Genomic DNA, 27522 nt, shown 5'->3' with positions numbered 1-27522 from the left:
TGTTTACAATTGCCAAGACATGGAAGCAGCCTAAATGCCCATGGACAGAGGAATGGATAAAGAAGATGTGGTACATATATACAATGGAATATTAGTCATTAAAAAGAATGAAATAATGCCATTTGCAGCAACATGGGTGGACCTAGAGATTGTCATCCCCATTTTGAGGCTTTAACGCTCTAGAGCCTGACGCTCATTCCTTCTGTAGCTTTCCCAAGAAAACTATTCTTAGGAAGGTTACCAGTTGACCATGTAATGGGCCTTTCCCATTTCCCACTCTCATTCCTTTTAGACAATTTGACAAAGTGGCTGTGTTTACTTCTCACAGGATCTTTTTATATTAGTTTTCCTCTTATCTGTCTTAGTCCTTCTAACTCCTTGATTCTTCCTTTTCCTCTTGCCCTCAGCCGTAAGGTATCTCAGAGTCAGTGCCTCCGAACTCCTCTGCCTTTGTAGCTTTCCTTTAGAAATCTCACCCACTTTTTCAGCTACAGTTTTCTGCACTATGTTTATGAAAATCGGATCCATTTCTGCAAGTCTGCCCTCCAGCTGCCTAAAATTAAAACCATGTTTCCCACCATTCCTCTAGTCTCTCAGAACTCGAGTCTTGCCTCTACCTTCCTTTATCCAGTGTCAACAGATCATGTGGATACTTCTTTTCTCCCTGTCCCCTCAGGACCTCTTTGGGTTTGACTTCTGTCCCTTTATATCTGAACGTTGCAACATATCCAGATTATCTTCGTATTAGTCATCTATGTACCACGGGCAGATGAATTCTTACGTGATACCATTTCTCCTGTGAAATGAAATCTTCCATGAGTTTTGCACTTTCTAGGGAGAAAAATCCCAAAACATCTGTCACCAGTCATCAAAGACATTCCACCTTCTGGGCTGCACTCCCTTGCATGAACTCCTGCTTCTGCCTAAGGTAACCGCATCCTCTTCTCCTCTACCACCTCTTTCTGTTTGTTCCTCTTTTATCCTCATCTGCACACCTGCACGCCTGGGGCCTTCTCCACGCCTGCTCAGGAGATGTAGACTGGGAGACCCGACCCCATCTCATACCCTTAGCTTGAAGTGATTTTTCTCTCCACTGCCCCCTTGAAGTAATCAGTGCTTCCATTTTTTCAGCATCTACTGTCTTGCGCCAACTCTTCTGTTTGGACAACTGGCGTTCTTAATCTTACATTATTATTTAACCTTTCTGAGGCGATTGTATACTCACCCAGTTGAACTACAGTGTGTTTCTAAGGTCAGAGGCCATATCTTGGGTTACTTTAATATCACCTAAATTGGTTGGCAGGTGCACAGTGCTTAATACACTTTAATCAGTTCTTTCTTCTTTATCCTTTTGTCAGTCACAGGAATGGTTGGGTGCTTCATAAGCAACCAGAACAACGATGTTGCGACCTGTGTCAAATTCAGAAATAACCAAAGTAACGAAACTAGCTGTGCTTAGGTTTGCCTATTTTGTTAATATAATAATATCCCATAGGTGTTTCTGCAGGAAAACTCGGTAACCTCTTGGGTCAGTGCTACATGAAGCAGTGGAAAGAAAATACCAGTGGCTGGCGGTGGGAGAGGAGGGAATGGTGAATATGAATGCAATTAATGTAAATGATCGTGTTCAATTGTAGAAGGCCTGGTGCATTTTGGAAGTGCTTATATGGTGGGTGCATTGCTCTTTGTCTAATTCTGTTGGTAAGTGGGTGTGTGATATTTCATATATCCCTTGCCGGTCTCCACAAGCACCTTTAGCCCTGTGGGTACTGATTGATGTGTTTGGCAGCTCTTGGCCTGCGATGCTAAGTTCTAAAATAATGTGTCTCTGCATAAGCCAGTAAGTCATTTCCTGGCTCTTTTGCCTTAAAGTCCTCCAAGCTTCTTGGCCTTCAGTTTTGGCAGTGAAAGGACAGCCTCTACAGCCGTCTACAGATCAGACTGTTCTCTGGTTCAGTACTGAGTCCATCTATTAGATACCATTCCTTTTGATTTATTTGGTGTCTACTTAAAGAAAGACAAATCAGGCTTTATACACACATACCAATCCATAAATCCATTTCTTTTAAGCACATTATTAAAATAGAGATAGCAGTTACATTTAATTACCACGTTGAAGTTTTTCTAGCATTTGAAGTTTTACTCTAAGGGAAATGTAAGCTACATTTTCTCCTTAGCAATTGCTTATCACCTTTGGGGTCTACTTTATGCCATTTTCATTGTGCCTGTGAACCAAACGATGTAAAATTTTGTCCTATTCAAAGGAAAAATGGTGCAGCCCAGTGAGCTATAACCCCTTCTTGAGAGAACGCTGAATTGTAATAGGTCCAATTTGGGGTGACAGAATGCCCATATTACATACTTTAACTTTGCCTCTGTTTTCAGCCTAAATGAGGCATCATAAAATTAATGCAACCAGAGGCAGTAAAAGCGTTTGAAGTAATTCTTCCAGTACTCCAACTTCTCCACAGAGCGCACCAAATAAAAGGCATTAGCAGTGTGACTAATAGAATAACTACCAATCAGAATGTCTGTCAATTCATGAAATTTTCAGCGCCATCCATACTAACAACTAAATCAAAGTATTTCAGTTCACATATTAAAAGTTGGGAACCTTAACACACCGTATACTGAATGCTGAAGAATAATGTGTCAGACTTACGTAGATGCAAAATGAAGTAAAAAATTGAAGCAACTATCAGGGTAGCTCAGGTCAGAGCAGGCATGTGGAATCTATAATACGTGGATGAATGTCAGTTCCACAATATAGGTTGTTGCTGCTCTGTAGACATGATCTAAATCCCCCCCCCATAGCATTATTTTTATTAACCTTTTATTTTTTTAATTCTTATTATTTTTTACATTTATTTATTTTTGGCTGTGTTGGGTCTTCGTTCCTTCACACGGGCTTTCTCTTGTTTCGTGAGCGGGGGCTACTCTTGGTTGTGGTGCGCGAGCTTCTCCTTGCAGTGGCTTCTCTTGTTGCGGAGCACGGGCTCTAGGCCCACGGGCTTCAGTAGTTGTGGCACGTGGGGTCACTAGTTGTGGCTCGCGGGCTCTAGAGCGCAGACTCAGTAGTTGTGGCGCACGGGCTTAGTTGCTCCGCGGCATGTGGGATCTTCCCGGACCAGGGCTCGAACCCGTGTTCCCGGCATTGGCAGGCGGGTTCTTAACCACTGTGCCACCAGGGAAGCCCTTTGTTAACCTTTTAAAATGACTTCATCTTTTTTTCTTCTACTCCTTTCTACCACTTCTTAGCACACCTGTTATTAGTAATTCTCTACCCAATGCATGGAAAAGATGATGGTGAAAGCATTAGAATTGTTGATTGATGAGTTTAATTACTAAAAAAAAAAGTGTGAGAGAGAATATACACACACAGATATACTCATATTTATAAACTTATAAAATGCATGCTATCAACAATAACTAACTGTTGAAAAGCATGAAATAAAACAGGGAAAAAGGAGTTCCTAGAAGGTCTGTATTGCTTATATTCTTATCCCAGCAAAGAAATAGCACTTTAAGAATGTTTTATTTTTAAGTTATTTTAGTCTTAAATAATTTTAATATTTAAAAGTTGCAGAAATACTATAGAGAGTTCATAGATCCCTTTCACTCAGCTTCTGTATGCTTTATATCTTAAATAATAATAGTACAGTTGTCCAAACCAAAAAATTACTATTGGTTCAACACTATTTTTTTTTGCGTTACGCGGGCCTCTCACTGTTGTGGCCTGTGCCGTTGCGGAGCACAGGCTCCAGACGCACAGGCTCAGGGCCAAGGCTCACGGGCCCAGCCTCTCCGCGGCATGTGGGATCTTCCCGGACCGGGGCACGAACCCGTGTCCCCTGCATCGGCAGGCGGACTCTCAACCACTGTGCCACCAGGGAAGCCCTGGTTCAACACTATTAATTGAACTGTAGACCTCATTTCAATTTCCCTAGTGTCTCCACAGTGTCCACTAATTTTCCACAAATTTCTCCAGAGATGAGGAAGTGATAGACACATCTGCTTTAGCATCCTGGCCCTGGATGGGTCCTGTGCTCAGACTGTGTTGGGCCTGGGCTGATGCAGGGTCCAAAGAACCCATCTCCTGTGGGACCCAGGAGACAACACCCAGGCCCATTCCATTTTCATTCACCTTCTCTTCCACTTTATATTTTATCATATAAATACATATTAAATATAAAAATAAATGCATATTAAATCTGTGTATAAAATTATTATGTACGTTTACTTATTTATCTTTCCAGATTATTGCAAGAACAAATCTCAGGGAAAATAAAAAGGCTACTATTACTAATTCTCATCATCTCCTTCTCTTTAAAGAGCAATATTTAATTGTATCAGATGTAGGGTCCAATACGGGGCATATAGTGGAGAGCTAAGGAGAAAATCGTTTCTGCTTCTCATTGAATGATTGCATCTGTATATAAATAACCACAAGCCTGATGAGAAGGATAAATGCAGAGAATAATGAGTCTGTAGTATGGACATGATGTAGGTTGGTGAGTCAGGGAAGGTGCCCTGAGAGGAGCTCTTTGAGCTGAGAGCTGAGGATGAGTAAGAGTTAACCAGATGAAGGGGCGGAGGGCCTGTTGGGGCTTCTATAGAAAAGGAAGAACATAAGCAAAGGCACCAAAACTGAAAGGAGACCAGGGTGATGGGATCACAGAAAGCACAGATATTGTTGGAAAGTGAAGCTAGAGAGGTAGGCAGGGGCCCGATCGTGGGCATTTAGGCTGTGTTGAGATCTGGGTCTATTTGAAGAGCAATGAAAAGCCACTAAAGGGCTAACAGAGCGAGGAAAAAAACAGGTTTGCCTCTTAAAAAGATCACTATGGTGCTAGTGTAAAGAATGGATTGGGGGAGGAGGTTTAGGGAGTAGTGCTGGTAGGAGAGAAGAGTGGGTTAAAATGGATTGATGGCTGTGGAAGTGAAAAGTGGGTAGGATGTAGCAGACGGACCTGAAAATGGGTTGGATGTGGGGAGAGAGGTTCAGTCAAGGATGATTCCTGGGCTGCTGCGTTCTTTAACGCTATTGTGGTTGGTGCCATTTACTGCCCAAGGTGATACTGAGGGAGAAACAGATTATTTGGGGCTTTTCTGGCATTGAGGGAAGGGTAGAGACGATCAAGTCTCTTAATCTTGGTCGTGAGATCACATGAGCCTAAACTGAGTCATGAAACTCCAACTTCCCATCCATATGTGGGAATCTCCAGGGTTCCCTGTTATTACATAATCTCCTGCCTCTCCAGACCTGCCAGCCCTTGGCACCCTGAACAATTTGTAGTTTTGCTATGGCTATTTCTACCCTTCCATGCCTCTTCATATCTTTGGATGCCCCTTTCCTCTTCCATAGCTGAAAACTTTTCCTTTAAAACTTACCGTATTTATAATTCAAGGAAAAGTCTTTGTCTGCTCCAAAGCTTTATCCTGATGACCTTTTTATCTGCTCCCATGGCCAGCTATCACACTGCACCCTGATGGCCAATCATTTGTCTAAACTCATGCCGTGCTATACGCTTCCTGATGTCAGGAATCACGTTTTGATAGATGTAATATCCTCTCCCCTAACACAGTTCACCATGCTTAAGAGCCTAGAAGTGTCTGGCATAATAGATGCTCAAGTAATATTTGAATTCATGAGTAAATACTAGGTATGCAATAAATGTTGCTTAAATTAAAAATATACATGTTATATATATATATATAAAGTATATACATTGCTTTGTCTAGTAGAGGAAAGATTGATATTGTCACACAACTGACTGTCCCAATTACTGATTCCTTTTCAGGAATTTATTGATCTGTGTTCTACACCTGCCTTGATATTCTAGCTCATCTTTCCCCAATTTTTCTAAGAAACTCTCCCTTCCAGGCATATCTTTTTATTCACCTCACACCTTCAATTCACGCTTCTCTTCCTGGAGTATCTTCCTACCGTCATTCACTTCTGATGATGAAATTTTTACTTTTCCTTCATGCCCAGCTTAAAGGTCTTCTCCTCAAAACCTTCTCTGTTACTTTACAGTTTGAATTAATTCTAACCTCTTCTTCCCTCCAATAAAACTTGAAATCCCTTTTAATTTTCCTACCCTATTTTATGGTAGTTGCTCCCTCTTTATTTCACCTAGACTGCAAGCTGCCTGAGGGCAGAGATCCTGTCTTAGCCCACAGTGCAAGACTTCATGGGTAGTAGCTGTTAAGGAAAATGTGTTGGATTTAGTTAATATTGATCAATTATTGAAGCTCTAGGTGCTCTGGAGGTGCTCAGTAAAATAGCTCAGATTTGTAAATCTAAAATATTTTATCCTTTTTCTGCATCTTACTGCTTAACAAGTATTTATTATATGCCTACTCTGTATTATGCATTTTGCTAAGCTCTGAGGATGCAGTGGTGACTTAGACAAAGCCATTGCCACCCATCCTAGAAGTTCTGGTCTAGTAGGGAAATAGGGCTAATGCTCCAACAGTTATTTATTGGGTGCCCACTTTGTGGCAGGTAAAGGAGTTAATGACAGTGAGTGAAAAGAGAAAAGCTCCCTTGTCCCCTTAGAACATATCATCTACTTGGAGAGGCAGACAAAATAAACTAAACGTACAAACAACTGTAGTCTTTAGTTAATGTGTGCTAAGTATCCTGGGCTGTGAGACCTTGGAGCAAGTTGGCCTAGACCTAGAGGTTTGGGACAGCTTCTTAGAGTTGAGCATTCCCTAACCAGGGGACAAGGGAAGAAGGAGAATCTTCAGTGTCACTGCCACAGAGAGAGCAAGTGGGGATGCTGGGAGATGAACCTGGTATTAATTAATGTGATGTAATTATACCAAGCAAATGTTCCCATTTTAGAATTTCTCATTCTGTTGATGTGTAGCAGAAATACATGTTTTTCCTTTCAAAGCACTACATTTTTAACAAAATTTATACTGTTAAAGTGAACTGTGAAGAAATGATCACATTAATTCTGTATGATGTTTAAATTCAGCCTACTCTTCTGAAAATATCATCAATGGCTCTGCATAGAGAGAATTAAATAATGGGAGGGAAAAAGAACTCTTAGAAAATATATGGCATCCCTAATGGTCATCTAATCAGTGACTTGATGAAAACTGAGAATAAAAAGGGCCCACTTAGTTTAAATAAGTGTCATGCTTATATTTTTATTTGGTCAAGTGTAGTGTAGTGTGTGTGTGTGTGTGTGTGTATTATGATAAAAACATCCAAACCAACCTGAATAATCATGAGAACTTGTATTCAGTACAACTGTGTGTAAGAAGGCAGCAATACCAAGAATTACTTTAAAATTATCTTTCATGTGATTCTACATAGGAAAATTCTGATTCTTAAGAATAATCGTGGAGTTATTTAGAGATTAATCTTTGCTTCCCCAAATGGAGTAAACTGAGTTGTTAAAGTGTATATTTTGTCAAATAATTGGATCAATTTATGGATGAGAGTACAGGCTACTCATTTTATTACATAACAGAAAAAAGTGGATTTAAGAATAGGAAATATGTATATATAATAATTTCTTATGATCTTGTAATGAAAATCTCTAATCTTACTAGATGAGTAATTTGTTACAATAAATATTTTATTGGTCTTTGAAATAATAACTTATTCTGATTTTTCTCACTTAAGCAGCCTCTCTAACATATGGGGCATGAGAACATGAAACGGCTCAAATATTATTTCAGGGTTGCAACTGGGTGAATGAATTTTGAGCCTGGGAAGATAAGAAAAGGAACACCTTTTATTTTTTAAGGGAAAGGTTGGTCGGGGCTGAAAACCCTAAGTCTGTTGTTGATATGGGGCTAGGGCTGGAGATAGAAATCTGGGAGTCATTGTTATATGGATGGTATCTAAGGCCTGTGGATGGGACGAAATCATCAAGGGGGTGAGGGGAGCTATTTTGGAGACTCCTTTATCCAGGGAGTGAGCTGAAACAGGACAGAGAAAGGTCATGGGAAAATGATCCCCAGGCCATACCAATATTTAGAGCTCAAAAGAATGAGAGGAAGAGACTTAGGCAAAGGGAAAAAAAGAAGAGTAAGAAGGCTGGAAAAATGTCACTGATGCCGAGTAGAGATTTCAAGAAAGGAGTGATCAGTTCTGTGAGTCACTGTGGAGAATTTGAGAAGATATGGACTGAGACTTAACCAGTAGATTTGAAAACATGGAGACCATTGATGACCGTGACATCGATGGTTTCATCAGACACGTGTGGTCCCAAACTGGATTGGTTTGGGTTCTAGAAAAAATGGGAAGTGAGGAGGTAGATTCATTTTGCCATCAAAAACTTACATGTGTTATATTATGTGTTGAAATGGTAACACAAATAATGCGGAATTTTCATGAAGAGTTAAAGGGAGAACAAAGTATATGACTGTGACTCTATTTCTGGTGAGTCCCCGAAGGCTTAATATTTAGCCCGGTGCCAATTTTAGGCCAGGAAAACCAGTACATTCACTTTGCATCTATTTATACTATAGAATGTTCGGTCGGGCTCAAATAAATGCTAAGTCTTGTTAAGGCCCCTGGTGCTAATTCACTTTATTGCATCCTCTGGGGTAGTGGGGAGGGAATATACATGAGTTTATAAGTATTGGTTGATAATCTGCAGGAAGACAGGTCAGACATACCTGTGTCCGAGTTCTGAGTTTGCTTTTCTCCGTGCAACTCTGGCAACTTATCTAACTCTTCTAAACCTATTTTTCTCAAAGATAAAATGTGGATACTAATGATATGAGGAGAAAATATGGTAATGTAGCTAAAGAGCTAAGCATGGTGTCTGGCACCTAGTAAAGGCTTAGTAATGGGGATGACTTTATTCCTATGGTTACTGACTTGCATGGGATACAGCTGAAATACTATCCAATTTAGTAAACGGAAGACAGGTCTTCTAATAAAGAAGACAAAATGAGGTGCCAGAGAGGAAGTCATACCTTAGAAACCAGAGTATTTGGTTCATGTTACTGTATGGGTGTTTATTTCTCCTTGCTATTTCCTCGCCTTCAGTGAAGTCATATAAGCATAGTAGTCGAGACTGCAGGCTCTGTAGAGCACATTTATCTCAACCCCCTGGAATTAACTGGATATTCCAGTTCCATCTTCCCATCCTTTCCGATCCAATCGGCACTGCTAATAATAGCTAACATGTATTAACTGCTTCCTGTGTACCAAGCACTGTTCCAAACACTTTAAAACTATGAACTCATTTAAATCTCACAGACCTAGGACGTGGCCACTATCATTGCCTCCATTTGTGCAGAAATGAGAAAACAGAAGGGCAGACAGGTTAAATAACTTGCCCTAAGATGACACTGTTGGTAAATGGTGGAGCCGGAATTCAATCCCAGGCAGCTACACAGTTTGTACTCTTTACCACTTCATCCTGATTCCACTGGGGGCTATAAGATTGGATTTAAATTGTCACAGCTTTTCTGCGGTGGGGATAGTAAAAAGGTAGGATGGGTGCCCTTCCCAGCAGTTCATCCGTGATCAATAATTTGCGTTGGGGATGGAGATTTCACATCCCACCGCCGGCCACCAGCCATTCGGATAGGTTCAGGAAAACATTGGAAAAAACCAGACCGGTCATATTCTCTTGATTAACTATAAATGTTAGCCATTAAAATACAAGATTGGAGGGTCGGGTCCTTTAGTGCTTATACCGAAAGAAGGAAGAATCATTTTTGTGTGAAGGTATCTAAAAAGTTCTCACATGCTAAGCAAAAAAGCTAAATTAAGCCTTGTGTTGGGTAAAATTATAAACATGCTGTCTGCCTCAGATGAGTAAGTGTATATAAATAGAACAGTTGGTGTACATGACCTTAATGTTATAGCTTCCTTTTTCTGTGTAATGTAAATTACCAAATGCAAGCATTTCCATCTGACCTAAACTGTCAGTCTCCGAAGAGCACATTGTAGGATTGAATACATGTTATACAACAACCAAGATTGCCCTTTTCTTCAGCCTGGTGATTTTTTTTTTCCTTTCCATATCCAGCGGTTAGTACTAAGGCCTGAAACCCTTACTTACAGAACAAAGTGGCTTAGCAGTAATCAAGCCTGTGTGAGGCTAAGAGAAGAATAATGAACATTCCCTGCAAGCTTCCTGCCTAGATGCAGGTGCAGGAATCAGGAGGTCATGAATAATGCATGACAGGCAGATTAGATGGTGGTTTCTCCTACTGGGGTTTTGACTTTGCTACCTGCCTAGCTGCTATATGTGGAAAGAAGGTAGACGAAGGCAAAAAGTGCCACAATCTAAAGACAGAGCTCACAGAAACACTGCATATTCTTTTGCAGAAATGAAATTGGGGAGTGGCTGAAATGCAAACCTTTACGGTCTACTTTATCAGATAATGTAAGCTCCAGGTTATCAATTTACTCGCTTTGGGAAGGGAAAAAACCTTTCTTGTTTTACCATTTCAAGAAACCTTATAATTATTTGGTCTTACATACACAATCAGGAATTCTTTGAAGACTGTTAAACAGTTAAGAAATTATCAACTTACAATATTTGATCTATGGATCAATGAAGTTTTGCTAAAAGATACAATTACTTAGAGAATATTGTAATTATACGTTAAACAGACCCATTTTTTCCCACTGATGTATGTATGCAGTGAGAAGCATCCGTACTTCTATATCATCAAACTTCACCTGGTGGAATTATCATGACTAGAAATAGGGTTAAGGTGGAAGCAACATGCCGTAAACATTTGAAGGATGCAGAGTGAATTAAAGAACTGTGAGTATGTGGGCTATTACTCCTGCACATTTTATTTAGGCAGTAGGATTCTGACACCCCATGGGGTATGCAGGCAAGGTTCACGAGGATTTCCTGCATTTTCCCTTAGGTCAGGGAACTTTAACTGGAGAGACAGTTTGGGGCTCACAATTCCATTTTGATGACTGTGTTTCAAACAGACAGACTGAAAGAAAAAAGAAAACAAAAAGAATGAGACTTGCTACCTTGTGTATAATTCTTACGCATTTTTATTGGGTGTTTGTTCTCTCTCTCCCCAAATTGGGGCACTGGAATATGAGCTGGCTTTCATTTCTAGCTGAGTCTGTCATTTCCGATAGGCCCCCCTGTGGCGGGATGCCAAGACCAACAGGTGATCCTTGTAGCTGCAAAACAGCAGGAAGTGGGCCGTGCTTGAAAGAGACAGTTCACCAGAGGGGCTGTCTGGCCTCTCTCCATCTTTCTGCATCATCAACAACCCCTCCCCCATACACAGCAGAAAATCTGTGCTGAGCGGCTCAGCTGCAGAATCCATTGAGAAGTGCTGTGAGGAAAAGAATGTTAATAAGGGATGTTGGAAGAAATAAGCCTTCTGAGTGCAAAGTGCAGCCTGGCTCTGGGTTTACGGAAAGACTGCATTTGGCCCTTCTGAGGGGCTAGAACTGTACTGTCCGGTTTTTTTTTTGTTTTTTGGGGTTTTTTTTGCGATACACGGGCCTCTCACTGTTGTGGCCTCTCCCGTTGCGGAGCACAGGCTCCGGACGCGCAAGCTCAGCGGCCACAGCTCACGGGCCCAGCCGCTCCGCGGCATGTGGGATCTTCCCGGACTGGGGCACAAACCCGTGTCCCCTGCATCGGCAGGCGGACTCTCAACCACTGCGCCACCAGGGAAGCCCTGTACTGTCCGTCTTGAAATGATTCTCACTCGCTGAACAACTATGGAGAACTGGGATTCTAATCAACCTTGGGGCTCTTGGTTCTAAGTGGACTTTAAGACCAATTTAAAATCCCCATTTTTTCTTGTCTTGTAAATAGAATAATGTCTGAGACATAAAGAGTAAAGATAACACAAGCTTAACGACTGCCTAGATCTCACAGGTACCTAGTAAAGAAAGATGGGTACTTTACTAGGAAGCGGGAAGGTGTCCACAAGGACAGGAAGTAGAGCAAATTGTGCTGCCAGTAAGTGACCCACAGAGAGGTGGAGGTTCATGGAGTTTCAGCAGCTGTAGCTCCTGATTGGAAGATATTAGCAGTTCCTAGAAATTTCAACTATTTCCAGTGGAGGACTCCAACCCTGGAAGCTTGTAAAACAATATAGTCTTTACTATCTTTTCCCCATAATTTAGCTAAAGGTTTGAAATGACTGTTTTCTTTAAAGCCCGGCTGGAGAGTATCACATCTAGAAGACCTTCCTCCTAGAAATAACTATTCACCTTTCCTTTCTCCTCCATTCCCACAGATTCTGTGCCTGGACATTTGGATGAAGTTATTGTAGGGGAGGAAAAAAAATTTTTTTCCTCCACCCTCTCCTTGTTTAGGGTCTGGGGGCCTGCAAATTAAACTGACAAAAGATAGATTAGCAAGAGGAAAAACAATCCAAAGTTTATTTACACATAAAACATGCATGCATACATGCATGCAGGAATACTCAGTGGTGAGTAACTCAAAGGGGTAGTTAAAATTTGAAGCTTATATACCATTTTAACAAAGGGTAATAAATTGTAGAGAAGTGCCTTGTCAAAAGAAAAGGGGGTCTGGACGTTTAGCGGGGGCTAAATTTTAGGAAGGTGACTAGGAAATGTATGGGGGAAACTAATGGTAAATAAGGGTTGTTTATGCCGGCTCATCTCAATACCATTTTTGGTGTTAAGAGTTGTACATTGTACTCTGCTTCCTGGTATGGGGCGGTGGGGTGGGGGGGGCAGGGAACGCCTTTAAAAATGAAAATTTCCTTTACAAAAGGGAAATGTATGCCCTGCTTTTAGGCATATAAAGGGAAGGTAGAGAGTTCCTCCTCCTGTTTGTGTCTGTGGTTGCCTTCAAATGAAAATAATCCTTATGCGTCAGTAGCATATTTTGGGGTGACGTATACTGATCCCCTTCATTATCTTGCTTTTCAGGGCTTTAAATCTGGAAGTTGACTGAGGGAGTGTATACTTAGACTGTCTCTTCGTGTCCTTCTTACGGAAACAGGTAGCAGAAAGGGCTCACTGAGGGCCAGCACCAGACCTTACATTACCTTTATGCACTCCTAAACCTGGCAAGGATTAGGTAGGCAGCAGTAACTTTTTGTTGGACTGAATGAATGAATCAACTTACTAAAACTGGTCCTACCTTTGGGGGGTCTTCACAGTGAACATCGTGACAAACACTTTGTATGTTAAAAGTGGTGCAGAAGGAAAGAGAGAGACTGACTGCTGGTCTGTAGGCATAGGAACTTAACTGCATCCATTTACTAAGAGGTGCTCAAGTTCTGGGTCATTTTATATTCAGCAAATCTAAAAGAGATCATTTATAAGCCAGATCACTTTTTGTTTGTTCATTTATAATCAGGAAAATGCTTTTTCAATGACTGGATTACTCTCATCTCTTACAGGGTACATCCGTCCCCAGTATCAAGGGTCCGGGGAAATCGAATGAATAATCAGAAGTTTGCTTGGTGAGTATAGAGTCTATGTGATGAGAATTTATAAGTCTTATGGGAATTTTTAATAGGACTATGTTAAAAGAGAATTATTCCTGCTTTCTCTGTAGAGAATACATTTCTACTGACTGAACTACATTATTTCCCTTTCCTTTGGAAAATTCTAAACAAACACGAATAGAGTTCCTTTCCAGCCAAATCGTCTTCACTCACCAAAAACTGAGTGCAACGTTTTTTTCCTAACAGATATGGCATATTTCCAAGGATTATCAACTGTTACATTTTTAAAGAATGTTTTCCATTTTTAGAAGACACTCACTTTTTTAGTAAGATTTAGACAACAACTCGGATTTTTCTCAGGTACCAGCTTCTACTTCTCATGAAGATTTTCATAGTAAATTAATCTATTAAATTAATTATGATGATTACTGTTTAGATGCCCTTTTTATGACCTTAGCCTTAAATATCGAGGGATTTGTCCTTTAATTTGGGGAATACAAAGATCTTCTTTCACTGACTAGTTCTTTTTTTTAAAACATCATTATTGGAGTATAATTGCTTTACAATGGTGTGTTAGTTTCTGCTTTATAACAAAGTGAATCAGCTATACATATACATATATCTCCTCCCTCTTGCGTCTCCCTCCCACCCTCCGTATCCCACCCCTCTTGGTGGACTGACTAGTTCTTGAACAAAAATAGAGATGGAACTTATCAGATATGACCTGAAGAGTTATTTCAACCACAGAACATTGATTACTGATTGCTTAAAGAGGGAATTTAAAGTGTTTCACAAATGTTTCGTATGAAACAAACGAACAAAAGTCAATGTAGATTTAAAATCTATATTTGTTTACGTTACTCCATTCTCCAAAATTAACCTTTCCACACATAGTGTATCTTCAAAAAAAGGAAGGAAGGAGCAAAGGAAGGGAGGGAGAGAAGTAGGGAAAAGAAAAAAGAAAAAGAAAGAACTGATCTGTGTACTGTCTTACTTCAAAGGTGAATGGACTTCACAGGTCTCCATTCTTTTACTTCATTGAATTGCGCTTAGAATGGGATTTTGATTAAAAACTATGGCATTTTTTTAAAATTTTAGGTCTGGGAAGATGATTACCAAAGATTGAGCTTCCAAATTAATTTTACTCCTAAATCAGGATTATTTTTAGACACAAAATAATGAGTCTTTGAATTTGAATAGTGCCTAACCAGCTTGCCTCCCTTCCCCCATTAAATCTAATTAACCCTCACAGTAGCTTGGTGATGTTAAATATTACGCTTTTCTTTTTCACAGAGTGGGAAATGGAGTACAGAGGAAATAGCCATTTGCTTACACACTCCCTAAAAGCTGGGGCGTCCCTCATGGTTTCTCACAGTCACTAAAGCATTACCGTTCCCTGTCAAACCTGGAAAGCTGAGAGGATAATAATGCTGATTACCATTACATAAAAGGAAAGGGAGAAATCAGGCCCTTTTTTGACTTCATGGAACTGATATTCCTTCTTAGTCCAAAGCATATTGTGCTAAAGAAACTTTATTACAAATAGAGAATAGGAGCTGTTCGAGTGAGTGACATAAGCTAATGGGTAGAGTACCACGCTGTCAGGTATGAAATCCAGTTTCTACACCTTATTTCTCAGTGGCTAAACGTGGAACACCGAGTACATAACACATTTTCTTTCCTTCACTTTTCCTTTCTGGAGTATTAGAATAACAGTAACTTGTTCCTACATAATTCATAGCACAGTATTTGGTTAGTAAGTTTAAACCACTTTTATCTCCAGAGAAATAATCCATGAAAAACAAACGGGATCTTTACTACTAGGCTTGAGAAAATTCAACATTTATTTATTCAGCAACATTTATATACACTCTCAGGCACTAGATTACAAGGATAAATAAAATATGCTTTCTGTCTTTATGGGGCTCACTGTCTTGTAGGAGAGGGGTGTGTGTGATGCCTCACATATATAATATACAATATGCCATCATATAAATAATATTTAATAAAATGTGGATAATGCTCTAAGAGATACATTCATAGTATAACGTTCAGAGGAGAATGTTATCAGCTCTGTTTAAGACTAGTTTGGGAGTGAGCAGTTGGGAAGGGGAAAAGTACAGGGGAAGGAAGAGGATTGTCAGAAAACCCATCCCCAAGAAGAAGGTTTTTGAGCAAAGACCCAGAATTAATAGGAAAAGCAGAGGGTTGGCACAGCGCTTCCTTTATTGATTGAAATACATATACAAAGACCTGGAGACATTTCTAAATTATTTGGTCATGTGTTTAGTTAAAAATCCTATTGCATATGCTACCTTGAATTTTTTCTTATGTAAATACTATGAGGCTGGTGTATGGAAATAAATCACCCAGCTAGGAAGAAGCCCAGTGAATCACCCAGCATCTACGTCTACTTAAGTGATAAACTCTCGCTATTTCTTTGTGAAATATTGACTCTGAAAATTCAGAAGTTTTAAATACTCATGCTAGCCATGGATATGAAAGTGATAGTTGCTCTCCACAAAATAGAAGTTTGGGATAGTTTATAGAATTAGATGGCAAGTTCAGCACTAACTTGGTTCCGGCTTGAGTTAGATCCGCAGACATTATATGTGAGTGATGTTGGGTGATTCTGTGAAGCCAGCAAGTGGTGCAATCAGTTAAAAAATATTGTTCATCACATAAAGCATTAAACCTCAGTAAAAGATGAAAAAGCTTGAACTTGTAAGTTATGCCTAGGAAATGCATGACAATTGGTTGTAAATGTCAACAGCTGTGGTTGAACTATCAAAACCACTGTTTATTATTGAGTAAAGATGGCTTAAAATTGTAAGTAGTGTTTTTCTTTGCACAATGTCAGTACAAGAGGCAGCATCCATCCACTGGCCTCATTCCTGTGGCAGCATTTCCTTTGGAGTTGAAGAAAGGTGTGGAAAAGAATGTCTGTTCAAGACAAACAAACCTGCTGGAATGGAAAGAAAATGTGGTTAAAAAAATATACATAACCAGGAAGGAGCTGAAAGCACCAGACTGTAAAGGGTCCAATGACAGATGTTAGGATAGAGCCAGGTCTGTTATAACTATCTGCTAACTTTTAGGATTAAGAAATGGCAGTAAGAACCTCTTGCAAGATCTATTAGCACCCCAGTAGAGAACACAAGATCACCGGACAACTCATTTAATATTCAGTTAATCGGAGGTAGTAATCCAGACCGGACATAAACTCTATCAGAATGGCTCTCCCCTGACTGCCATCCCGCTCTAGTAATATTTGTTGATTGGAGGATTGATGAAGCCTTTGAGGTTCAGCACATGAACTTCATTCTCTATGTCACGTGTCACAGCTCTCCTCTTTTACACCTTCCTTTGTCCAATGTGAACCTTTTCAAGAGCATTTGGTATTTTTTCTTACATATGATAATGACAGGAAAAAAATATACTTTGCTCCATGGGGGGGCAAATGGGGCAAGTCTTATTAGGGAGTTGAATGTACAGATAGGCTTTTCTTCTTCACAGATCTTTTTGCTTGAAGCTCTTGTATTCTGATACCAAACCCACAGAGAGTGGCTGTTTCCAAGTCGTCTTTCAGCTCTTTTATTCCTAAAGCTATTCTAGAAATCTGGAACCTGTGTTTGGTGTGTAGGTTGAACCAGGACAGGGAGGGGCTTGGTGGGGAGTATCTCTGAACTGAACGTCGAAGTTGATCTAAGGCTCCAAGCTTGCCAGGATCAGTGGGAGGATTCCAAAAACATACACGTAGTATATGCTCATTTATAGCTTTTCTTTCGTTCTTCTCTTTATTTCTCCTTCCAGCCTGCTCCAGTCCCAAAGTTTTCAAAGACTTGGGTGTATATGGTTGTTTGATGATGGTGTAGTCATGGTTGTACTATGCACCCAAAGCATCCATGTAGGGCTATTATGTGGCAGAGGTATGTGTCACGTAATAGACACTGTGGACTATTTATACGATAATGGAGAAAATTAGGCATTGTGAATAGGAATTGCCATTAGTAAAATAGGATTAATTTTCTCTAACCAACCGGCTGCTGCCACCACCAGTCTCAGTCATGATTCCTTTCTTACCAACATGCCTGAAATGTTACGTAGCTGTCTACAAAAGAAGCTCCAGTTTTAGTAGCCTATCCATGCAAATTGTGACACGTTCTGGGTGTGAATCACATTTCACATTTGGAAGTGAAAAAATTCTGTGTCACCAGTTTTGGGGAGGGCAGGAAGAGCCTTTGCACGCTTTGATGTTTTATTGTTTGATACGCTGTGCTACAATGAACTTAAATATTTATATGCGTATAGTTGCAAATGTTAGACATGACTTCATTGAGACTTTTTGAAGGGTATAACCAGTATGGATTTTTGTCATAAAAATAAGGACATTCCTTCGTGCTTAAACTTTTTGCCTTAACAGAGGAAGGTGCTCAAGTTGTTGATATTGGAAACCTTTCAGAAAGCTGAGGTAGAACTAACCCGTGTTCTACATGTCCAAATGCAGTAGTTATCAACTGTGGGGCTGAAAAGAAACTGTAAGCATTATCAAGTTCAGTTCAGCCTCTCACTTTTACAAACGTAGAAATGGAGGTCCAAAGACGGAAATGTGTTCCATGTCAGGTGTAGGCATAAAACCAGTCCGCTGCACTCCTGTCCAGTCAGCTTTCTGCTACGTGGCAGTTAGTTACCTGTGGGCAGAGCAAGAGAAATGCTAGAGATTAAATCAGATGGATGTTTAATTCATTACAAGCTAAGCAGAAGGCTTTTGTCTGGGAAATTCCCCTGAGATTGATGTGACGGGGGAGAGAAAGCAGGAGGAGAGAGACGCCTGATAAGGACGTTGCTTTCCATTCCAACATGTAGCAGTTGCTCCCTGCCAAAATGTGTACTCATCATCCTGCAGATCCTTGCACGCTCATTATTTATAGATAATATTGACTATGTTATTTTAATTACCAGAGCATTTCACTGCTTCTTGTTTGGTTTTTTTTCTTTTGCGGTACACGGGCCTCTCACTGCTGTGGCCTCTCCCGTTGCGGAGCACAGGCTCCGGACGCGCAGGCTCAGCGGCCATGGTTCACGGGCCCAGCCGCTCCGCGGCATGTGGGATCTTCCCGGACAGGGGCACGAACCCGTGTCGCCTGCATCGGCAGGCGGACTCTCAACCACTGCGCCACCAGGGAAGCGCCTGCCTCTTGACTTACGGGGCAAAAATTATGATACTGTGTCTGAACTTTAATATGTGAAAATTCCAGTTCCCAGAGTGCCTGCCTGGCCTTCATTTTTTTTTTTTTTTTTCTTTTTAAATCCATACGTGTTGGCAAATAAATAACAGCAGGTTGCCTTTAGATTTAATTGGGAAGCATGGTCTCTCCAGTGTTTGATAACAGATTCAGAAAATGGGCCGTAGTTTATATAATCATAAACCAGTTTGCGAGTTCTCTGTATCCTGAATTACAATGAAAAGTACTTCCACAGTGTTGCCACATTTAAAATCCCTCCAAATCCATATCTTTTCTTATGTTATAATCCAGTGTCAGCTAGTAAATTCGTTACTTCCACCACCTCCTCAAGTTTAGCTTGGTGACAGTTATGTATACTTTAAACTTATATGCTGTCTTTCAGATTGCCCTTCTTAACGACCTTTGGTCTAATTTTCTTCAATTCTCTATTACCCAGAATTTCAGCAAGAATGGTCGATAAAATTGTTTCACGTTCCTGTAATATCAGCTGATTTTTGTGTCTAGTATTACTTCAATCACAATAAAGATGATTTGGGGAAAAAGTTAAAGTAAGTTATTTTCTACAATTATTTTCTAATTATGGGAGAATTAAGGCTATAAGATCATGCCGAGCTAAAAGGTCACCACTTCTGAGACATTTTTCGATGAAAAGTTCATTAGTAATTTGTTTTTACCACCCCGCTGCTCAGGACCATATTAGTGTCTTATTGGGCATGCCAATATATTCCTTGTTCTTTGTGACATCTTCTCAGTGCCGTAGCTAGGTGTGGTACTATTGTGTATTAAAACATCTCTGTTGTATTAACTAATTTTAGCATGACCAAGAAATATTAGTTCAGTATTCAAAAGGACTTGTTTGGAAAAATCTAAAAATATACAGAGACTTAGCAACATACTTATGTAATACAGGGGTCAAAGAAGAAATTTCAAGAGAAATTTAAAAATACTTTTAACTACAGTTGACCCTTGAACAAGCAGGGGTTGGGGGCACTGACCCTGTGTAGTTGAAAGTCTGTGTGTGACTTTACAGTCAGCCCTCCGTATCCATGCTTCCCCATACACGGGTTCAACCAACCTCAAAAGATCTGCATGTACATGGACCCACACGGTTCAAACCTGTGCTGTTTAAGGGTCAGCTGTGAAGGAAAACACAACTTATCAAACTTTGTAGGTTGCATCAAAAAGCAGTGCTTAGGAGGAAATGTATTGCACTGAGAGCATATGTTAGAAAAGAAGGATCTAAAGTCAGTAACCTTTTTTATTTTATTTTATTTTTTTATACAGCAGGTTCTTATTAGTCATCCATTTTATACATATTAGTGTATACATGTCAATCCCAATCGCCCAATTCATCACAGCACCACCCCCCGCCACTTTCCCCCCTTGGTGTCCATATGTTTGTTCTCTACGTCTGTGTCTCTATAAAATCGATAATCTTTAAGTTTTTACCTTAGGACACCAGAAAAAGAAGAGCAAATTAAATCCAAAGTAAGCAGAAAGAAAAAACAAAATGACTTGTTTGTAATTCTGGGATTTGTAGCACATTTTTTCATATAATTGTTGTTTCTTAGCTTGGTTTTATATAGCTTAAGGGTATTTAAAATCCACACAATCAGGAATCATGATTTTACTGGGAAAGCTACTTAAACTACAGCTCTTTATAGTTTTGAAGTGTGTGCAGTGTACATTATCCTCCATCGTAACCCCCTCCCTGTTCAACTTGTTCAGATGTAGACCTTTAAAATAATGGTTGTGTTGTAATGAAACAGGCAGAATAAGGGGATGTAGGGAGTCATTAATGAATAATGCAAGGAAAAAACTGTCCCAATATCAAAAAAATGATGTCCCTACTGTTAGCACCAGTACAAGCTCTGTTATAATTAATGTATGAAATTAAAACAGTGAAAGATCTTATTTTATATATCTCTAGAGGAGCCTCAGTCTTTCTTAGCCTTTTACAGTATTTTTCAGTGGAGATTTTTGGGCTAAAGAATTAACTAACCAAAGCTGACTTCTAAATGTATATATTTGAAAGAATAATGACTTCATATTGGGACCCAATCAGAAATCCTAATGTGTTCTTGAATGTGCTGGGAATACCACTCAGGATCATAAATCTTAAGAGAATGCTTGGGGTACCAGCGGTTTTGTTTTGATTTGGGTTTTTCAGTCATATTTCCAATATAATCGTTCTAGCCGTGGAGATTTATCTGTATACACATGGACAGTGAACTAGCAATTTTAAAATTAAATAATATATCCTCATCTTACTATAATTTTTCTCAGCTGACCCCTAGATTTTCATAGTTTCTTAACAATTCTTAACAATTTCATAAAGTTTCTATTTATTACGTTTCTTGGTACCGTACTAGATTACCTAAGGAAGGACCAATACCCTCATAATGAATATATTTCTTTTAATCGGTTCTAAGAGAGCAGTAGATAGCGTGTGACCTATTTACCCCCCAATTAAAACCAACCCATATCACACGGGTTTTAGTCACAGCTGCTGCACATAAACCCTCAGCTAATAAGTAGCAGGAGAGCGGAGGACCCTGCAGGAATCCGCTGTCTGTAGCCATTACCTGTGTCTCAATTTTCATTCAGTTTAGTCTCCTTTATCAGGTGAGTTTCTTTTGTCGGAAGTAATGGAAACTGAGTCTGTTTACCTTAAGCAAAAGGTAATTTTGTCGAAGGACATGAGGTGGGTTATGGGAGTCAAAGGAAGAAAGAGGAGCCGGGCCTCAGGACACACAGGGAGCGGGACAGCACCCAGGAGCGAGATTGAATGAGCAGGTGCAGGCCCAGAACGACGGGAGCTGGACTTGTTTTCCAGCTCCCCGATCTCAATCAAGGAGGTCAGAGTCTGAAGAGCCCCAGCCTGGCACAGGTGCCCAGCCCTTGGCCGAGGTGGTTGACTGTCCTGTTATGACCACACGTAAGGAGGAATGTCCCAAAGGAAGAGGAGCTGCTGGTACCAAACAGTGATGGGAAAGACGGTGCTTCATAAACCAGCACCGTCCACTTGCCCTGTTATTCCGAGAACTAGAAGCGACCAGTAAAGGCAGTTACTGAACTTCACTGTTATGCCTTGGAGGCAGTCTTTTCTTATATTTTGGATGATGGAGGCACCCCTGCAATTAGTAACTAGAATAAGTGGCTTCTCTCCGGCCTCACTCTTGAATGTTCAAAACCCAAGAAGAGTGTTTAGTCAAAATAGACTTCATTCTTGAAACTTAACAGTTTTTGATCCTGATCCCCTCAACCTCTCCATTTTCCCAGAAATCCTGCTTTAAATCATGTATTTTCCAAAGCAGCTTTTAAAACCAAACACACCGGGACTTCCCTGGCTGTCCTGTGGTTAAGATTCTGCGCTTGCACTGCAGGGGGCATGGGTTTAATCCCTGGTCAGGGAACTAAGATCCCGCGTGCCACGAGACGCAGCCAAAAAAGTAGAAAATAAACAAATAAAACCAAACACACTTAAGGGCTTCCCTGGTGGCGCAGTGGTTAAGAATCCGCCTGCCAATGCTGGGGAAAACGGGTTCGATCCCTAGTCCTGGAAGATCCCACATGCTGCGGAGCAACTAAGCCCATGTGCCACAACTACTGAGCCTGCGCTCTAGAGCCGCGAGCCACAACTACTGAGCCTGCGCGAGCCACAACTACTGAAGCCTGCATGCTCTAGAGCCTGTGCTCCGCAACAATAGAAGTCACCGCAATGAGAAGCCTGCGTACCGCAACTAAGAGTAGCCCCCGCTTGCCGCGACTAAAGAAAGCCCGCGCACGGCAAGAAAGACCCAACTCAGCCATAAATAAATAAATAAATAAAAATTTATGAAAAAAACAAACACAGTTGTGAAAAGATATAAAATAGAGGAAGCTCCTCTGAAATCAATAGGGCTTGAAGTCTGCAGCCTTGGGTTCTAGTATAAATTTGTCACTTACACTAAATCGATCTTTCTGCTCCTTTCATCCCAGTATTCCTGTTAAGTGAACGAATGAATGGTGTTTCACCCAGACTATTCAGATTCGGTCTTGGGAAGAGTGCAACAGAGATAATACTCGTCATAGTATCACCTTGAAAGAAAGTGCTTCATAAACCCTAGGTATTAGCCCACAATTGAATGTCAACTTCACATAAAAGGAATCTTCTACCACCTGGGTGATTTTTTTGGCACACCCAGTAGTTATTATAATCTCAAATGAGGCTATAAGTTACTTCGACTCTCCTGGGTCCTTCTTAACTGTAACAGTTTAGAATCCTGAGCAGGTGAGTATAGGTAGGTAGGACTGTGGTTTGATATATTAGGTGAATACATGTTCCAGGAAGGGCAGGTGGTACATCCAAGCAGAAATGATAGCTTTTTAGGTTACAGATGGAGCCACTTTAGTTCAGTTTCTGTGAAGGCCAAATAAACAGAAGGGTAACTAACACTCTGTATGTTACTAATTCTGTGTGACTAGTAATTATTCTCTTCCACCCTATATTTGGAATGTCTTCATACATAAGACATATTGGGTTATATCCTTTAGAAAGCAATGATTTAAATTACCCATGGGATTAAATTAATGTTCTTGTAAAATAGAAATCTCTCCAATTCCATCTATTTTCCCATTCCTCTACTCATTGCCTTCTTTCCTTAGAGGACTGTAAAGAAAAAGAAACATTTCTTTCCTTAGATTTTGTAGTTGATAGGTCTGGAGAAAGAAAGAAAATAGCTTTCTATTATTTTTCACTTTAGACCTGAATTATTTTGTACTTTTTAATTTTTTTAACATCTTTATTGGAGTATAATTGCTTTACAATGGTGTGTTGGTCTCTGCTTTATAACAAACTGAATCAGCTATACATATACATGTGTTCCCATATCTCTTCCCTCTTGCGTCTCCCTCCCTCCCACCCTCCCTATCCCACCCCTCTAGGTGGTCACAAAGCATTGAGCTGATCTCCCTGTGCTATGCAGCTTCTTCCCACTAGCAATCTGTTTTACACTTGGTAGTGTATATATGTCCATGCCACTCTCTCACTTCGTCCCAGCTTCCCCGTCCCCCTCCCTGTGTCCTCAAGTCCATTCTCTATGTCTGCATCTTTATCCCTGTCCTGCCCCTAGGTTCTTCAGAACCTTTTTTTTTTTTTTTAGATTCCATATATATGTGTGTGTTACCATATGGTATTTGTTTTTCTAATTTCGTACTCTTTGAAGAACCCTGTAGCTTAACCGAAAGAGTTGACTGATTTCTTACAGTGCAAGTGGCTTACAATAATCTTCCCCAAACTTTACAGGCTGTGAAGTGTTTTTCTGAGAAAGAGAAGGAAGGGTGGAATTGTATTGAAGGTAGGAAGCAAAGGCCAAAGGCGAGGGTGTTGAGAACAGAAGGAAGTTGCTGCCACCTAGAGGTAGAAGTTGGTAAATGGAGGGTGTACTGTGAAAGCTCATGGAGTGATCTTGAGAGGAGACTGAAATGTTGCCAGTTGACCCAGTCTCTGCCTCTAAGTGGGACTAGACTCATTCCCTCCCCTTCCCGTTGGTAGTGCGCCAATATTTCCTATGGGATTTTGCTGACCCTCGTGGATTTTTCTATTTTTGTGGACAGTAGCCTTGTTATTGATCATGAAACTGTCTGTTAAGTCTTTGGAAGTTACTGGAAGTCCTCTGTACCATGTAATCTCAATTATTTGGAGGAGTCCTTATTATCTTGGCTAATAGAGAATGTCTTTTCCATAATCTATGCCATGTATTTCAAATGTTACCTTGGAAGCTTCTCGAAGACTACATTTTCATTGAATTTTGTGGCTGACGCTCTCCTGTGTCTCAAGAAAGCTCAGGTAGCAGGGAGACCACTGAGATGGGAGCAGAGAGCCCCGGGAATACCCTTGAGAGGAAGGGACCCGGAGAGTCCCCTGAGTTATGACTAAACCTAAAACCAATGCAGCACCAGCCTCAAGAATAATATACAATGTAGCCCATTTTCATTTTGGTTATTAGGAACTCGTTGTACATAGCAGTGACAGTTTTTTTTGTCTCGCCAGGACATTTTTAATGGAAAATCCTCCCCCATAAAGAAGCCTAGGCAGCCAGGAATGTACTGCCATGCTTGGCTGGCGGTTCTCTCTTTCCAGGACGGCCATATCGCACAAACCCAGGGGGCACTCTTCCTATTGTAGCCTATGTGGAGGGTACCTCCTGGGGCACTAAAGCAAAGCATATTGGCATGGAAAGGTGAGAAAAGATGAAGAGAAGATCTGTGTGAGTTTATACCTCAGCCCCTCTCTCCTCTCCTGAATGGGAGACTTGATTGAATGTTGTAGATCATTGTGATGACGGTTTTCAGGGGGAAGAAAAGGCTTCAGAAAATACCAGAAGACATCAGCGAGACCTTTTAGAAAATGAGGATAGCAAGCAGAGTGTTCCTGTGTTCCTTGTTTATTTTAAACCCGACTGCTGCCCTAGAACACATTAGCTGAACACTTTTCTGCCTACCTGCCTGGTGGGACTTGACGTACTTGCTTTCCATTTTTGTTCTGTTTCTTAGCTTGAATTTAATTTTAAGTTACAATTTAAGTATTTACATTCAATGTCACTTGCAAACCTGATCACTTTTGAAACTGCCAGAGGTTTTGTGGGTTTTTTGTTTTGTACTCGATAGCATCATCGCTTTTCTAGAATATTTGTGTTCATTCATTTGTTCCCTTATTCAGTGAAATTATGGCACCTGCAATGATCTGGCCACTTTTCTGCACTCTGGGGACACTGTATGTAATAAGACAAACGGGCCTGTGATCTCACAGAGCTTACCATGGAGTCGAGTAAGATAGATAACTAACAAATGTCTGGAGGTGATAAGTGCTCTGATGAAAGTGTAACGGGGGGATGATTGGAAACGACTGGAAAGCCACCCCAGGGGCTTGGTCAGAAAAAAACCTCTTGAAAGAAGGAGACACACAAGCTGGAAGATGCATGAAAAGGAGCCAGCTGTGTGGGCCTCTGGGGGAAATGGTCCAGGTGCTCGAAACAACTCACACAAAGGCCCTAAGATGGGAACACATTTGGAAAATCCAAGGAACATAAAAAAGTGAGTGGGGAGCAGGTGAAACAAGGTAAGGGCAGAGAGGTTGGCCGGGACAGAAGCCTGCAGCCTGTGGTCTGAGTGTAACGGAACCACGGCAGGAGAATGAAATGACCAGATATGTGTCTATCTGCAAGGCTCTCTCTGGCTACTCTGTGGAGAAAGGATTATTAAGAGTGAGTAGCCACACACACCCACAGGTAAATCAGACAGAAACTCTCACGGTACACCTAAACGGAGCCTGCCGTGTCCTCGGCGTGCAAACTTACTACACCTCTGTATGCTATCAACAGCCCATCATAAAATGATGCCACCTGCCCCGGTATATGTCCAGCCCAGGGCTGCTTGGTGAGACACTCAGCCTCAACTAAATAAATAGATCTTAGTACCCAAAGGCGTCTTTTCCCAAAGCACCAAGTACCCTGACCCCTTTCTTCCATGGAAAGACTTAGCACTGGAAAAGAATCTATCTGTTCAGCTCCTCCAGGCCCAGTTTTCTTCCTGTTCTCCACCCACACAGCCACCCAAGCCAGAAGCCTCACAGCAACTTCAACTCTGTCAAAACCAACATCTATTTGATCACCCAATCTAGCATTCCTCTTTGTAAATCTTTCTTGGCTGTGTTGGTTCTTCTTCATCCCACCTCTTACCTGAAGTATTAACCTGAGCTCCTAATGGCCTCCTTGGATTCTGATTCTTTCTACTCCCTGCTGTACTCAGCCTTCACCATGCCTACAATGATGTTTGTAAAATGCCAAGGGGATTGCCCTTCTGTACAACTCGGCCAGTGCCTTGCCATCGTTTACATGTCCCCCAGAGAGTTTAAGGAATGTTGTCCAAGTTTGCACAGCGAATTTGAGCTGGGATTAGACCTTCTGTCTCCTGACTTTGATGGTTTCCCTTCCACTTTTTCATGGCTGTTTCCTGTTCCTTATTCAGTATTTTTTTAAAAGTAGAAATACTCAGATTCAGAGAGCAACAAGAAATGTGTTCATGTTAGAAACATCTTGAGACATTACTTACATCATCTCTACCGTTCCTCTGCTTATAATTGTTATACTCAACAAAATAGTTGAAGGATAATTGTAGAATACTGACCTGAATTTCAGAGATTGGGGGCCTCATCTGTCACTCTCTTAATTATCTGATCTGGGGCAAGATTGAGTCCCTCATGCCTGCTCTTGCCTATATATTTCACAGAGATGATACGAAAATAAATAGAAGAGATTTTGTAGGAAAGGACTTACTGCTCTGGAAGGCAAGCTGCTCCAAAATGCCTCGGTGGTATTTTTTTGGTCACTGTTCACTTTTCTCTTAAATGTAACCTCCTATATTGGTACTTTAAAAATACATATGTTTGACAGCTTTGCATTTCTCTTTTTGTTTCCACAATCATGTAGTTTTATAAAGGATTAAGATTCCAGTTGTTACCTCCACCTGACTTTTCCATTTACACCCTTTCCTCTGATCTACTTGATTCTGAATTTAATTATTAGGCTTACATTAACACCCTGTCTCTTTGCTTTCTTCCTGCCTAGTAGTTCTTCCTGCCTAGTAGAGTGAAAAGAGCTTGATTAATAAAAGCTTGCCCTTTTATATTTCCTCGTAATTAGTCTAATAAAAAGGGGTCATCTCCTGGATGAGCTTTGTGTAGGTAATTTTTTTTAATTCGTTGTCCTTTGGGTGTGCTAATTCCATGAATTCCATGACTTTTTTGTGCCTTGTGTATATTGATGGATTTGAAAATCAAGCTTCTTGTTTTTATCGCCACACCTTCAAAGACGCAGACACCCACAAACAT

General features: G+C 40.6%; 1 protein-coding gene across 5 annotated transcripts in view; it reads left to right on the top strand.

The window, feature by feature from the left end:
- KLF12 (KLF transcription factor 12) overlaps window positions 1-27522 on the top strand; it is a 440360-nt gene that overhangs the window by 359285 nt on the left and 53553 nt on the right. For all 5 annotated transcript variants that reach the window (XM_024753929.1, XM_024753927.1, XM_024753928.1 and 2 more), the window contains one exon: window positions 13357-13419. In XM_024753929.1, coding sequence (XP_024609697.1) covers window positions 13357-13419 — 63 coding nt within the window. The remainder of the gene's footprint in view (window positions 1-13356; window positions 13420-27522) is intronic.

Source organism: Neophocaena asiaeorientalis, unplaced genomic scaffold (genome assembly GCF_003031525.2).
Source record: "Neophocaena asiaeorientalis asiaeorientalis breed wild unplaced genomic scaffold, Neophocaena_asiaeorientalis_V1.1 scaffold212, whole genome shotgun sequence".
In the NCBI taxonomy this organism is placed as follows: domain Eukaryota; kingdom Metazoa; phylum Chordata; class Mammalia; order Artiodactyla; family Phocoenidae; genus Neophocaena; species Neophocaena asiaeorientalis.
Note: the sequence above shows the minus strand (reverse complement) of the source record. Positions and strands in the feature narration are given on the sequence as shown.